This window comes from Manis pentadactyla, chromosome 2 (assembly GCF_030020395.1).
Source record: "Manis pentadactyla isolate mManPen7 chromosome 2, mManPen7.hap1, whole genome shotgun sequence".
Lineage (NCBI taxonomy): Eukaryota > Metazoa > Chordata > Mammalia > Pholidota > Manidae > Manis > Manis pentadactyla.
The window spans coordinates 49,844,217-49,859,510 of record NC_080020.1 but is presented as its reverse complement, the minus strand read 5'-3'; the positions used below and the strand labels follow the sequence as shown (position 1 = coordinate 49,859,510).

Here is a 15,294-nt window from a genome sequence, read left to right as displayed (position 1 = left end):
CTAATACGCATCTGTGCACCCAGATCTTTGAGTCAAGAATTATGGCTTTCAGGTAGATTCCTAGAAGTAATTAAGTACTGAGGAAGTTTATGTTAATATATTTTCTATATATATAAACTTGAAAGATACAAATTTTTGGAGAATATAGATGTACATTTTTGTATTATAAATCAGATCTGTGTTTATTATGCATTTCCATTTCCCATTCTAAAATCCTGCTACCCCAATACAACTACTCTTAGCTGTTTTCCTTGTGTGTCTTGCCCACACATTGTTGGTGGTATCTGTCATTTTTGACCATCTGGTTTCACTTGGCATTGTTAAGTTCCTGTGTAGTATTTTGAGGCCTTGCTAAAGGCTAGAAAATACCCTCCACAGTACACTTTTTCTCCAGTTGCCAAACATTTAGGTCATTCCAACATTTTAATATTTTAATGTCTCTGAAGATGTCTTTGCTTAAAGCTTTTTCCCTCTTTTGGATTCTTCTCCTTGGAAAAGATTCCCCAGAATGAAAAAAGTTCTCATTTTAAAGGATGTTAAATGTCTTTTTTTTCTTTGTCTTTATTTTTGTTAAGAAGTGTTCTTAACACACATTGAAAAATTACTTTGCAAAGGGCTCTTCAAATTGACATATAGCCACCAATATTAGGGGGCTAGTTTTCTCCATATTCTCAGGAGCACTGCATATTTTGATTATGCTAATATAGAGGAAGAATGGTCAGTTTGAATTAAACATCTCTAAGCACCACTGCTAATGGCTCCAGCTCTCCTCTTCTACCCCTTCAGCTCAGGCTGCTCTGGGAGCTGAGCCTCCTCACTGTTCTTTGCCCTATCTTTCCTCCTGGTTCCCATCACCCAGCCTCAGCCTCAGCCATGGCCGCAGCCCTGGGGCACTCTGGCTGCTGATAGCCAGCCCAAGGCTCTGGAACATTTAGCTCCAATTCTGGGACCTTGCAGGCCCATGTCTCTTCCTTACCCTAGAAAAACAGTCAATACTAAAGGTGTTCCCAGTGCTTCCTCAAGTCCAGAGGCAGAGCAGTGCAGTGAGAGAGCATGAGCTTTGCATACACAGAGACACAGGCTGAGTCCTGGCCACTCCTTGGGCAAAGCAGTTAGGCACTCTGAACCTCTGTCTCTTCCACTGAAAGGTGGTGAGAGTGGCACCTGTTTTGCAGGACTTTGGGGATGGTTAAAAATGACATGCTACAGATCTGGTACAAACAGTAGTTGTTAGAGTTTGTCCTACAGGGCACATTTGCTTTCCTAACCTCAAGGCACCATGGCTAAGGTAGCTCCACCCACTGGTGCCAACTCAGTCTTAAGGAGCTCAGAGAGTGAGAGGAGACCTCGTTAACCTCCTTCAGGTGCTCTAGGGAGCTATCCAACCACTAATCTGCTCAGACACCCATTTACTGAGCACCTACTGTGTGCACGGGTGTTAAACTATATACTGGGACCCAAACATAGAAGTGGCGCGGTCCCTGCCCTCAGGGAATGTAAAGGCTGGTCTGAGAAACAAACAAGCAAACAGACATTGCAGTAAAGTGTGATAGACAGTACGTTACAGAGAGATGTACATGGTACCCTCCAACTGCAGGAAGGTTGCATGGTAGGTGTGGGCAGGGGAGGCATGGGAAACTTTTCCAGAATAGCATCATTGAGCTGTGCCCTGAGGGACAGTGAAGGTGTTGGCCCTATGAAAAGCATTGATGTGGTCTCACTACCTTGCCCTTCATAGGATGAGGCAGAGGAAGGGTAGTTGTGACAGTGATGGGTGGGTGTGCATTCCCAGGCTCCCACATTGCAGCCTACCCTCCCTCATGTTTGGGCCTATCTTTCTACCCCATCAGCAGGGACCCTGGGTGCAAGGGGCACAAGTTTACACACAGTGGCCTGGCCTGCCAGCTGCCCCAGCCCTGCGAGGCAGATGAGGGGCTGGGCGAGGAAGAGGACAGCAGCTCAGAACGTAGCTCCTGCACCTCGTCCTCCACCCACCAGAGAGATGGGAAGTTCTGTGACTGCTGCTACTGTGAGTTCTTCGGCCACAACGCGGTGAGTGAGCCTGCAAGGCCGCAGAGGGCTGGGGACCGGCCAAGGTGAGCCAAAGGAATACCCCGCTCTCCCCAGAGACCCCTTTGCTAACAGGGGTAGTAACTGCACTGGGACCCTATGAGTCCTCACATCTGTGTCCGCTCACTTGATCCTCAAAGCACATTTGTGAGGTAGAGACTTAAACATTTTGTTAGCTTTGCACTTTTTGCGGTTTCTCTTAAGGTTGACTTTTTTCCTTAGGCAAAAGAAAAAGAAATGGCAGAGAGAAAGCTATGATTCTGATGAGTGTGTATATGTTTATAATCACAGAGAAGTGAACACTTGTGTGTGATGGAGGCAGAGTGGAAGCAAAGGCTCTCAGTCCTTCAAGTGTGAGAGCCAGCCCAGGGACAGGCCATGAGCAGAGATGGCACCAGGAAGGAGGCTCGGAGCAGAGTACATGCTATCTCTCTGGACAGGGGGAGAAGACAGTTCAGAAGTCTCATAAGGTGAAGAGGAGAGGGCCGCCAGCTAGGGTAGAGCAGTTGAGGACAGAATAAAGTAATCACATTGCTAGTCACCTTTGAGCTAGTGGTTATTATCCTCATTTTAGAGGTGACAAAATAGAGGCTCAAAGACTCAGTGACCTGCCCAAGGTCATACAGCTTCCAAGTGACAAGGCCCGGGCTCAAACCTTCTTTCCTGCTCCCAACACTGTCACATCCTTTCCACTTCCTCCACCCACCACTGCCTTGGCTTCGAGCCTGGCTGAGGGTGAAGCCATTTGGCCTTGGTGGCTGTGGTAGAAAGAACGGTTGTCTCACTTCTCACCACATGTTCCCTGCCAGCGGGTGGGAGTGCTATGGGCTTCCCGGGCCCAGGGTATAACATCAGCACCTCCACCTCCCCCAGCCACCCGCTGCCCCGACGAGTCGGAATTATACCGAGATCCGAGAGAAGCTCCGCTCAAGGCTGACCAGGCGGAAAGAGGAGCTGCCTATGAAGGGGGGCACCCTGGGAGGGATCCCTGGGGAGCCCGCCGTGGACCACCGAGATGTCGATGAGCTGCTGGAATTCATCAACAGCACGGAGCCCAAAGTCCCCAACAGCGCCAGGGCCGCCAAGCGGGCCCGGCACAAGCTGAAAAAGAAGGTGGGTGTGGGGGGGAGCCCAGCTCTACCACCTCTCTTCCCTGAGGAATCCCTTGTCCCAACCCCCAAGACTTGGGGCATGAATGGTGCTGGCTACGAAAGGCCTTGGCATAGTTCTCTGCTCTGGGAAGGTCTGAACGAGCTCAGGAGGCGTTAGGGTCAGGGGGCCTGGAGACCAGTGACTGGAAGGAAAACACATCCTGGCCTCAGAAGCCACTTGCTGGATTCCTCAAAGCCCAGGCAGGACTTGCTTCAGTCAGTCAGTCAGTCATTTATTCTCAACAAACACTTCTGCAAATACTGGGAGCCAAAGTATGATGCAGTTAAGTTCTCATCCTAGAAAAGCTCAGCCCAGAGGAAAGACTGGTAAAACTCGACAGGCACATTAGCATGTGACAAGTACTGGGATGAGGGAAGCCCCCCACCATCCTGCCTGGGCATGCTAGAAATGGTTATACCAAGAGGCTGACTTAGAAGCTGAGTTATAGGGAGTAAATACAACTTTATCAGGAAGTTCCTCCTAGTAGTAGGCATAGCACATGCACAGCCACTTGGTGAAACCAGAGCTCAAACAGAGAGTAGAGGTGGGGAGGGGCTTCGTAGCCCGGCTGAGGAGCTTTGACTTGATTCTACAGCTGAGGGGGAGTCACTAGAGAGCTTTAACCAGAGAATGCACTTGGTTGGATCTGTATTTCAGGATTACTGTGTTGCAATCTGGAAGGCCCTGGAGGGATGATAATCCAGAAAACTGAGAGCCAGGAGAGAGATGAATGGTGGGCTGGAGAAGGAGAGATGGACTTCAGAGGAAGCAGAAGTGACAGGCTTTGGTGATCTAATTGCAGGACAGGGAGATGAAGGAGTCAGGGGTATCCCCCAGTTGTTTGCTTGGGTGACTGGCAAGAACATGCCTTTCACTGAGCAAGGTTAGGATGGCAAAAGACTGGGGATTCAGTGGGGCACAGTGACTTGGAGGTTCTTGTGAGACATCCAAGTGCAGGTGAGGTGTGGGGCTGGGAGTTGCCAGCATGGAGATGTAATTAAAGCTATGGGCATGACTTTGCCCTCAGGCTAAGTGAACTTCTCCCAGAGGGCTGAGGATAGACCCTAGTGAGCTATTTCCAGGCAGCCCTGCTGCCTGGTGAACCCCAGGGCTTGATGGCTCGTCCCCTGCCACCTCATTACCTCTTTGCCCGCCTGCCTCCTGTTGTGTCTCCATAGTGCCACACTCAGGAGCTCAGAAGAAATTGGGTCTGGCCACCAGCTAGCTCCAGGTCCTGGGTGGTCAAATAGCTCTGGTGCTCTGGAAAGCAGCAGTGATTATCTTTCTGTAGCCTAGAGGACAACCAGGACCCTTTCCCTGCAGCCTGAAGTAGTGAACCAAGGGGTCCCACCACTCTTCAGAAAATGGTCGGCATTTTTGTTCTCCCATCCAGGATCGTCTGGCATGCAGTGGGCAGCAGTGGTATCTTTGGCCTTTCCTAGCCTCTTAAGGCAGCGTTCCTGTTAGGTCCCAGCAAGCACACTTCAGAGTTCCCAGGCACGGTGTGCTTTCCATAAATCGTGTGCCCACACATCCTTTTCCTTTCACCAGTAACATTCTCTGCTTCCTTCCAAGTTCAGTTCAGATGTTTACTCCTTGGCAGACATCCTCAGGTAACTTCTGCTGAACTCCTGCTACACCTTGCACATCTCTCTAGTCTGCCATTTATCACACTCTGCTCCCTCATTCCAAAACTTGCTGCATAGCTACTGTCTGCCCAGCCCAGTCTAGAGGCCAGGATACAACACGGAAGCAGTCAGCTGCAGTATGGCGTGATAGGCAGTAATGGTCGTTAATCTGTTTCTACATCAGACTCTTCCCCAATGTCCCTTCCCTACCTCCCAGATTTAATTACCCACAGTCTCACTGTCCACCAAAAACACAGCTTTCCCTAGGAGCCATCCAGTGTAGACTGCTCATCCTTTCCCACCTTGGGAGAAAGATAAAACTGAATGTCTCTCTGCTCCCTGACACCTTTTCCAGACTTTAACTCTCTCCCCTTCATGTCCTAATCCCTGCTTCTTTGGAACAGACCTCTGGCTCTGTCATCTACAAACTCCCAGCCACTCCTCTTCATCTACTGAAGACTGTCATCTGCCGCTTTCTCCTCTTTCCAGACCAGTAGAGATCCCTTGCCCATTGTTCCCTTGCTCTCTCACTGACATTCCTTGCCCCATTGCCCTTCCATTACAACCACTCAGAAAAATCACAACCCTGGGTTCCATCCCAACCTGTCTTTCCCCTTCTGCACCTCAAGGAAAGCACTGGATCCAGCCTATCTGTGGCACCCTGGCCACATGGTCTCCTGGTTGCCTGAGCTAAAGGAGGTCTCTGGTAGCTCCCTGGTCTTCTTGCTTCTCATCATTTCCATTCACCACAGCCCCTTTGTCAGACCCATTCTCCTCAAACCTCCAGGCTTTTCCCACCCCACCTTATTTTTTTACAGATAACCTTACTTGTTACTTCAAGATTAAAAAGCAGGGGGTAGACTCTCTCTCTGTCTTACCACCCTACCTGCAAACTTTCTTCTTGTCAAGAGGGAAGAGTTACTCCTTTTCCTCCCAGAGGCTAGTGCAGCCCTTTTCTGCCTCCTCAGTCTAACAGCAACTTCCTGCTCTGTGGCTCCCACCTGTCCTCTAGGCTGTTTTCCATCAGCGTTTAGACTACACCTAGTACTACTCTCTTTTAAAAAGCAAACTGTTCCTTGGGTGTACAGCCTCTCTTACCCATCTACTCCCTTTCCTGTAGATCACAGCCAGATTTCTTAGAAAATGTCTGCATTTACTGTCCTTACTCTTCCTGTCAGCTCTCTGCCAACTGTTTTCCACTCCACCCCCAACAAAGAGCCACCAGTTACTTTTTTGTCACCAAATCACACACTCCTGTTCCATCTTCCTCGTCTACTAGGTAAAGTTTACACTTCTGTGTTGGTTCTGCTCTTCAAACATTGTTCTCTTTGGCTTCTCAGTCCCCAGCCAAGTGCAGGCAGGGAAGGGACATGGCAACACCATGTTCTCCAACTTTCTCACCTTCCTCTCTGACTTCTTTTCTCTCTCCTTTGTGAGCTCCTCTTCCTCTATCTGACCCTCCCCCTTGACAACATCTCTTGGGCAAAAAGCTGTCATCTAGATAGTGTTGCTCCCAGTTCAGTTGATTTAATGTCAGCCTATTTCTTCCCTGCACTTCATTCACACTGATGTCCTACAGCTGCTGTTGGGTGCCTCCTCACAGATAGCCCGCAGGTACCTAAACTGAGCTTGTTCTCTTTCTCCAAAGAGGAGAGGCCTGCTCTTCCTTCTCTGTTGCCTGTCTAGTTAATGGCACCACCATCTATCCAGTTGCCTGAACCAGAGCCTGGGTGCCATCCTGGGAGGAATGCATCGTGGTGTTCGAGAGCAGCAGGGCTTGGAGTTGGACCTCAGTTTGAAACCCGGCTCTGCCACACTCACTGTATGACCTTGGGCAAATCATTTAACCTCTAAGCCTCAGTTTCTTCATCCATAAAATGAGAATAACAGAACCTAACTCAGATTGTTGTGAGAGTGAAATGGAGTGATGCACAGAAAGGTTCAGCAGAGTGAGCACCTGGTCAGTGTAGCTGCTATAGCAGTAGTCTTGGTTGTCCATGTTTCCGGGACTCATCCCATTCTCTCTCCCCAACTGTCACCAAGAGTTCTGGCCACACTGCCTACCAAATAGCTCAAGCCATCCACTTCTCTCCCTCCACCTTACTGCCGCTACCTTAAAAGCCTTCAATGGCCGAACATTGCCCTCAGTACCAAACCCAGACTCAAGCATGGCCGGCAGGCCTCTTCAGAATCCAGCCCCTGCTTAGCTTTCCAGCTTCATCTGTCAATCGCTCCCTCTGGCCTTCCTGTCCACCACTAGCTCAGCCCCCATTCCAAAAGAAATCTGGGTTCCACCTGTCACTCTGATTGTTTGTATTCCCTTAAGATTTTGTGTGTTGCCATTTCCCAGCCTTTATACTTGCTCTTCCTTCTGCCTAGAAGATGCTTGTATTATGCTCTCCAGGATAACCCATTCACCCTTCAGTGCTCAGTGAGATACTGCCTCCTCTGAGAAGTACCCCCTCATGACCCAGTCTGGAATCCCAGAGCACCCTGTGCTTTCTTCCCTGTAGCTCTTGTCGCTCAGAATTAAGCAGCCTGTGTTTGCATGTCTGTCTTCCCCAGCATAGAGCAGAGTGAGTAGGGACTGTGTCTCATGCACAGCTGAATTCCCAGAGCCCAGCCCTGTGCCACACAGTCAACAGTCAAGAAAAGGATTATCAAACAGGCTTGAAAAACCCTAGGAACTCTGCAGATCAGCTGGGTGTGCTATCCCCCTCTGCCGTGTAACCTTAAACCAACTCCTTATTCTTCCCATAGTGGAGTATCCTCATCTGTAAACTGAGGAGGATGCTACAACAAGGGCAGTTGTGAGGATTAAATGAAACTTGGGAGGTGGGTGGTACCAGGCTCTTGGTACATAACAGAAAATAAGTGTTTCTGTGCTTTTCCTCTCGCTACCAAATTGTACATGGTTCCACATCACTTGCTGTTCACCATTAGTTTTCAGACTTCTTTGTTTAGCAGCAGAAATCTTCTGCAAGTGGAATCTTCCATGGAACCTCAGTTCCTAACAAATAAAAGCAAAGCTGTTCTGGTGCAGGGGAGGAGCAAAGTAAAGGACTTTCCAGTCCTTTGCCTGTCCTCAAGGTCTCAAGGCTCTGCCTGTGGCCTTGAACTTCACAGTACACAGCTGGAAACACCCCTCCAGACTGAGCTGCTTCCTCACCTGAGCACCACAGTGCCAAGGCATAACCTTAATAATGCCTGTGGAAAGGGACATACACCCTCTCAGGTGTCCTGCAACACTGTGAAGTATATAGGTGGATAGTTTTTCTCCCAAATTTACAAATGAGGAGAATAAGGTTCAGAGAGAGTAAGTGATTTGTCCAAGGTCCCACAGTTGTGGTCCTAGTAAACTGAGCCTGTATTCAAAAAAGATAAAGAATAAATGTGTACCTGCTGGGGTACAAGATCACCCTCTCTTAAGTTGACTGTGAGGTAGTAGCAAGGCCTCTTTTGTTCCCGTTTCCTTTTCCTGTTTCTCCGCATCCATTCCCAAATCAACTAGAAATACCTGAAATGGTGGAAGTCATCCAGCTCCTGGTACATCACCACCACCCCCTACCTGTAGGCTTTTGACATCTGTCTCCTATCTCCCCCTAAAGGCCTCCCTAGCCTGTTGGTACCTTGAGGTTGGGCAGAGGAGTGGGGAGACTTAGAGCCCACAAACTCATTTTCACTCTCAGAACCAGGTCTGTTAACACTGACTGGCAGGATCCAGCCTCCCTAAGCTTCCTGGTCCTCACCCAGTCAGCAGGGCTGCTTTTACATCTTGCTTTGGGGCTGCATGTGTCTGTCCTTTGTATGCTGTTGGGCACAATCTAGATGTGCTAACCAACTGAACAGTGAATGGCCTTCCTATGGGAACATCACCCTCTTCAGTAGCACTCATACGTGTTCAGAGGGCACACACTTTCCTGGCCACCCGAAACCATCTGATAGACCATGGCAGCCTCACAGCCCCACATCTTCCTTCTTGAAAAACCCCCACCATGTCACAGCTTTTTTGTCCCCTACCACTTGCATAATTGGAGAGAATGTCTCTGCAGCAGCCGTCTTCCTTACATGGATTCCCTCTTTGGTCTTCACACCAGAATTATGTCCCCATTTTACAGATGAATCCACTGACACTCAGCCAGAAAGTGAATTGCTTAAGCTCAGGCCTGGGAGGCAAGATGTAGTTAGCAATGTTCCTGTCTCTTTGAGTCCTAGCCTTCAGGCCCTGGGACTGACACTGGGGCTGTAGATGAACAGGCCATAAACACCCTACCCTCTGTGGATGTAACCACCTCCGCCACTGGGACAGGTACCTGTCTGATTATATTTTGTCCTCACTCCTGCAGAGTGGGCAAGTAGGCCAGGTTCACAAGGCCTTGCCTCTATCCAGTTAGCAGCAAAGCTGAGCCCCAGGCTGATGTGTCAGGTGTCATCTTGTGATTGGCAGCTGCCAGGTCCCAGCTCAAACTGCCTCTTGTATTGGCAGGAAAAGGAGAAGGCCCAGTTAGCAGCAGAAGCTCTAAAGCAGGTGAATCGTGTTTCTGGAAACCGGGAAGCAAGGTCTGCCAGAGAAAGGCTCTTGGAGTGGCCTGACCAGGAGCTAGATCGGGTCAACAGCTTCCTGAGCAGCCGTCTGCAGGAGATCAAGAACACTGTCAAGGACTCCATCCGTGCCAGCTTCAGTATGTGTGAGCTCAGCATGGACAGCAATGGTTTCTGTAAGGAGGGGGCTGCAGAGCCAGAACCCCAGAGTCTACCCCCCTCAAACCTCAATGGCTCCTCAGAGCAACGGCCTGACATCAGCCTTGACCTGTCCCCTTTGACTTTGGGCTCCCCTCAGAACCACACGTTACAAGCCCCAGGCGAGCCAGCCCCACCCTGGGCAGAAATAAGAGGGCCACACCCACCATGGACAGAGGTGAGGGGCCCCCCACCCGGTATCATCCCTGAGAATGGGCTAGTGAGGAGACTTAACACTGTGCCCAACCTGTCCCGGGTGATCTGGGTCAAGACACCCAAACCAGGTAACCCTAGCTGTGAGGAGCCAGGCGCAAAGGAGGTCCCCATTTGCAAGCAAGAGCTGCCTGAGCCTGTGGCCTCAGTTGGGAAGCCACGGAAAGGCAAAAGACAGGGCAGTCAGGCCAAGAAGAATGAGGTGAGCCTAGTTGCCCAGTCCCCAGCCAGTCTCGAGGTTCCCAATACCAAGGGCCAGACTCCCAGCCCCAAGCAGCCAGGTAAGGCTCCAGAGCCTCCCAAAGAGGGCAGCTGTGCCGAAGCTGGAGAGGGAGGCGGAGGGAGCCAGCCAGGACCAGGCTGGGCCAGCAGCCCCAAAACTGACAAGGAGAAGGTCAGCACCTGGCGAAACTGGCCAGGTGAGGCCAAGGCACGGCCTCCAGAGCAGGAGTCTGTGCAGCACCCAGGCCCAGCAAGGCCACAGAGTTTGCCGCAGGGCAAGGGTCGCAGCCGCCGCAGCCGCAACAAGCAAGAGAAGACAGCCACCTCCTTGGGTGAGTGCACTAGGACCTGAGTGGCTGACCCTCACCCAGCCAGGCCACAGGGTGGAGGGCAGTCCTTGTGTGTGGGCAGTGCTTCCCCAAGAGCGTGACCCCTAGAGGCCTGTCTGTGGGCACTCAGCCCTCCTGGCTGTGTCTTCCTAGACGATGTGTTCCTGCCCAAGGACATGGATGGGGTAGAGATGGATGAGACTGACCGGGAGGTGGAGTACTTCAAGAGGTAGGTGAGGGGCTGCCTGCTCTCCGGCCCACACTCAGGCCTCTCCCTCAGCCCTGTGCCTCCAGAGGAAGAGCCTCTCTCCAAGCTGTCTCCTACCAGCCTATCTGCTGGAAGCCAAGTAACCACTTGGCAGGACAGGGCATCTGAGAAAGTACAAGGGAAGGGGAGAAGGAAGCAAGTCAGGCCCCAAGAACCAAGGCTTTCTCCAGCTTTATTCACTTGTACTTCCTCTGCTCTGCCTGGGCTGAACTCTGGGGCAGAGGTGAGTCAGACAGTATAGATGGGGAGAATGAACCACAACCAAGCTGAAACCTGAGGAATAAGACCAAGTGGGCCAGATGAAACGAAAAGGATATTCATGACAGCAGGGCTAGCAGGTAAAAAGGTTCGAGGGTAAAAAATACATACAGTACTTAGGGAAACATAAGACAGCCCAGTATAGCTGGAATAAAATACAGGGTGAGCAGAGAGCCCGTATCCCAAGGCAGTGTACTCTCTTCATATACTGTTCCCTGGTCTCGTGGACACCCTGTCCAGGAAGCCTGTAAGCCAGCGAAGCTCCTGTACCTGTTAGACCCCAGAGGAGACCTGTTAGCCAGAGGAGTTGTGCGGAGCTGACCTGGTCTCTTTAGGTTTAGAAGAGGGGTTCAGCAGGGAGGGGAGGAAACCTCTGATTGTGCTTCTCCCAAACCTGATAGGTTCTGTTTGGATTCTGCAAAGCAAACTCGTCAGAAAGTTGCTGTGAACTGGACCAACTTCAGCCTCAAGAAAACCACTCCCAGCATAGCTCAGTGAGGTATGGAGACCCCCAAGTCCTGTGTGCACCCCTCTCCCCAAGCTGCCACCTTCTGGGTCCCTGCCAGACTATTTCATACTCTGGGGCACACAGAGTTGGGCTGGGGCTTGACAGCACTGGCCCCTGCATCTCCACAGTGACCGCCCCAGCAGGCTGTGCGCTCTGAAGACACAGGCCCCTTTTCTCCTGCGGCACTCACCCCCAGGCCTCCACTGCTCCTCCCTGGCCCAGGCCCTGAAGAGCCCTTCCTGCACTGTCACTCTAGGCTGCCTCCACCAGGCTTCCATTTCCTTTACTGGCTGCCTCCCAAATGCCCAGGCAGCTGTGAACCTGAGGGCTGTACCCACCCCTGACATTTTCAGCCTGACCTTTACCTGGCCTGGTTCCTCCATGTAGGCTACCAGAGTACTTCCCAGCTAAAGCCACGCAAGGAGCCAGACTCAGGAGAGTGGGCAGATGAGCAAGACGAGACCTTCGAGAGAGGTTATGTAGGCCTGGAGAAGTTGGTAGGCATTCTCCCCAAATAGAATAGGTTCCATCAGGAAACTGATAGCTAAGCTGCCTCCTAGAATAGATGTGACCCCAAGCTAGGCTGTGGCCTCTCTTCCCAGCCACCTGCATAGGTCCTTTTGTCTGAGATGCTGGCCTATCAGATGATGAAGAACAGAAGACTGAGAAGGTACTGGGCTGAGAACCGTACTGCAGGAGAAAATGTGTCTGGCTGGCAGGTCTTGGTGCTGGGCTTGGGGCCAAATGGCTGTGCAGGGCTGTATCTCAACCCTGGGCTATGTCCCTGCAGTCAGGCATTTTCTGGCTAGTAACCACCCAGCTTATCTGGGGCAGGTGGGCTGAGCTCAGGGACCCCACAGAAGGATGCTCTCACCTGTGCTCTTTTCAGTGCCAGGGCAGCAGACTTCCTGGACCCCTTGTCTCCTTTTGGGTTGGGATCCCCCACCTTAGATGCCAGCCTTAGCTCTGGGCAGCCTTCAGGACCTCGCTCCCTGTGGCACCTTGTGCTACCCCAGAGTCAGGACTTATCTTTGGACTCACCTCAGCCTCTCTGCTCTGCGGAGCTGAGCTCCCTGATCCTTTGCCAAACCATAATGTCCACACCCCCAGGAGCCTTTGCCAGGTGCCCTCCTGCCTCCTTTCTCCACCTCCACAGGAACCAGGAGTTGTGGGGATTCTGGGTGCTTTCATCTGTTGCCCCTTTTCAGAGGAAAGGGAGTGCACCTCCTCCTGAAGCCCAGTGCCCCATCCAGGAACCCTCATCCAGCATCTCCCACTCCCTGTGGCTGATCTCCTTCCCAAGATAGGAGACACCCCCCACTACCCCTGAAAGTGCTCTCCATTGACCACTTCTACCCTGCCCAGCACAGAATTAAGCCCCAAGTACATGAGAAAGCAGAGCTGACACAGAATCAGGATTCAGCCGTGCTGTGTAACTGGAGCCTGTGGCAGGAGTCTGAGCTCATACACTGCCTCTCTGCTGCCTGTCAGTAGGAGAGCAAGTGCCAGAGGATGGGCTCCTACTCTACCCTGCCCTGGGGGGATGTACTGTAATGGGGTCCTGGGACAATCCTTGAAATCTAGGGTACTGCTCCACATCTGGACAGAACCCCAGGTCTGGGGCTCTGACCCCCAATAGGGTCTTAACCTTCGTTCTGTGCTGGAGGTGACTGAAGAAGTCATTCAGTGTTTTCGACCCAGGAAGCAAAAATAGTAGGCAGCTATTCCTACCTCCACAGGAACCCATGGGGACCCATGGGAATGCAAAACTAGCACGGAGAGGCTAAGGTGAGGGCCTCGTTCACCATGTGGCCATGTTCTCCTGTTTTCTCAGCTCTGGCCGGGTCAAACTTCTTAAGGGTGTCCTGAGACCCCAACTGCCAGCTGACGGTCTACAGTTTCTTCCTCCACATCCCCACCTACCCAAGACTCCCCTGCTCCCCACCATCCTGGACCAACCAAAAGCTGAATGGATGCCGTGCTGTGCTGGGGCCCCTCAGGACCTCCAGAGCCACTTCCTGGTGCTACGCAGCCTCCACACTCAGAACCTGGGGGCTGGGCTGGCCTGTGGGCCGGGGCTGATGGTACTGCTGGCCCAACACTGCTCTCTTTGTGTTTGGTTTTTTTGTTTTCATTTGTTTTTTGTTTTTTTGTTTTTCAATTCTTTACTTTTGATACTGTGAAGATCTTTCCTGCCGAAAGATAAAGCAACATTTGGACACAGTCAGTGTGTTGGTGGTTTGCTGATCTGGGTAGGAGGTAAGGTGAGAGGTGTACTCAGAAGCAATGGGTCAACCTTAGTCAGTAACCTTATTGAGCACATACTATACATCAACAGTTTGGCATAGCTTCCACTTAATCCTCACAGCAATTCTAAGTGGAACTGTTACCCATTTTACAGATAAGGAAACTGAAGCTAGAATAGGAAAGTGATTTCATGAGCTCAGTCTGGCCAACTGGTGTTAGAGCACAGGCCTGGATGACAGCAGATTTGTACCCTTCCCTCCTGCTGGGAGGATGCTAGGCTGTGAACCCAAAGCAGCCCCTTCCCCATGCTGTGTCTTAGTTCTGCAAAGGAGGTGAGTTAGAGGGACTTGGTTTCTGTGCAGCTTATGTGAGAAGGGGTCTGGGAAAATCTTGAGTTCATGGACCATGCACCTATAGCCTGGGTGATTGGGATTTTCAGGGTAGTTAAGTAAGTAGAGTTTCTGTAAATTGGGAAGGGGCATGTAGCCTAAGTGCCTGAGAATTCAGAGGATAATGAACCCATCTATAAAGAAAAGCAAACAATCTCATTCCTGACTCCCCACTCCCCGCCCCCACAGTGGATCTGGTTTGTAAAATCAGATTTGAAAATAATACATATGCTAGAGATGCCTCACACACATTTATGTCCCAACTCCTTGCCCCCTGCCCATGTCATTTTCTCTACTAAAACCAGCTCTTAACTTCAGCTCAAGTGGGGAGCAATGAATGTAGTGGCCATACAGTCACTAAGAGCCCCTTATGGAGTGTCAGGAGCAGGATCAGAAACCATTCCCTGCCTCACTTGCCTAGGGTTAAAACCTACCAATGGGCTGGCAGTCAGTGCCAGCTTCCTCTTCTGAAATAAAACAGCATTGCCCACAGGCTCACAATTCCTGGTCCCCAGCCTTTCCCAATTCCAAAGGAAGTGTGGATGATTCCCTGTGAAACCTTTCGCTGTATATGTATTACCTGGGTTCCTCTCTACCTTGAACTTCTGCACCAGGCTCCTGCCAGTTAACATAGCTATCCAAAATTGTGCTTCATCACTCAAAAATTGAAGATCTGATCAAATAGCCACTTTACCTACAGAGAAAGGGTTCTGTGGGTGATAATCAGGGCCTCCATGCCTAGTTCCTGCCTCTGGCACTCACTTCAGACACAGCAGATGCCCTCAGTCTTCCATCTAGGACTTGTACCCTGCAGTCTCTAAACTTTTGATCACATATTTCCCTCTTCCCCGATTACCCTTCCTTCATTACTTCCTACTTCTCCTTCACATTCCCAACCGAAAGGCCACTGTACTATGAGAATCAGTTTGTGCTGATACTTCCAAAAGCACCCCTTTGTCTATCTTAATATTTCTCCTTAATCTAAAGACCAGTTATCAATACATTTCTGCCTCAATCTGTAGACTCAAAAATCAGGTTTGTGTCTTGCTCGTCTTTGATCTGCCTCGGCACTACACAGTGTATGACACATGTTCAAGTTAAGTGTATTAATGAAGGAAAGAAGGGTACTGACCCATCACTCCTCTGAAATTCCGTGGCAGTCGTGGCCCTGCGTGCCCTGGGCCCAGTCTACCTTTCCAGCTGGCTACTCCCACCCCATTCCTGCTGGGTGACTTCTTGGTTCCCTGAGGAATCTGTATTTGTACATGGC

General features: G+C 50.9%; 1 protein-coding gene across 18 annotated transcripts in view; it reads left to right on the top strand.

Moving 5' to 3' along the window:
- FAM193B (family with sequence similarity 193 member B) overlaps positions 1-13,615 on the top strand; it is a 30,438-nt gene extending 16,823 nt beyond the window's left edge. For 13 of the 18 annotated variants that reach the window (XM_057492534.1, XM_036886852.2, XM_057492570.1 and 10 more), the window contains 6 exons: positions 1,851-2,052; positions 2,944-3,183; positions 9,337-10,357; positions 10,508-10,583; positions 11,282-11,379; positions 13,223-13,615. In XM_057492534.1, coding sequence (XP_057348517.1) covers positions 1,851-2,052; positions 2,944-3,183; positions 9,337-10,357; positions 10,508-10,583; positions 11,282-11,378 — 1,636 coding nt within the window. In that variant the 3' untranslated portion in view covers position 11,379; positions 13,223-13,615. Of the gene's footprint in view, positions 1-1,850; positions 2,053-2,943; positions 3,184-9,336; positions 10,358-10,507; positions 10,584-11,281; positions 11,380-11,775; positions 11,886-13,222 lie in introns of all 18 variants that reach the window. The other 5 variants (XR_005025092.2, XR_005025091.2, XM_057492519.1 and 2 more) reach the window with 5 other exon arrangements.
- Positions 13,616-15,294: the final 1,679 nt, after the last annotated feature.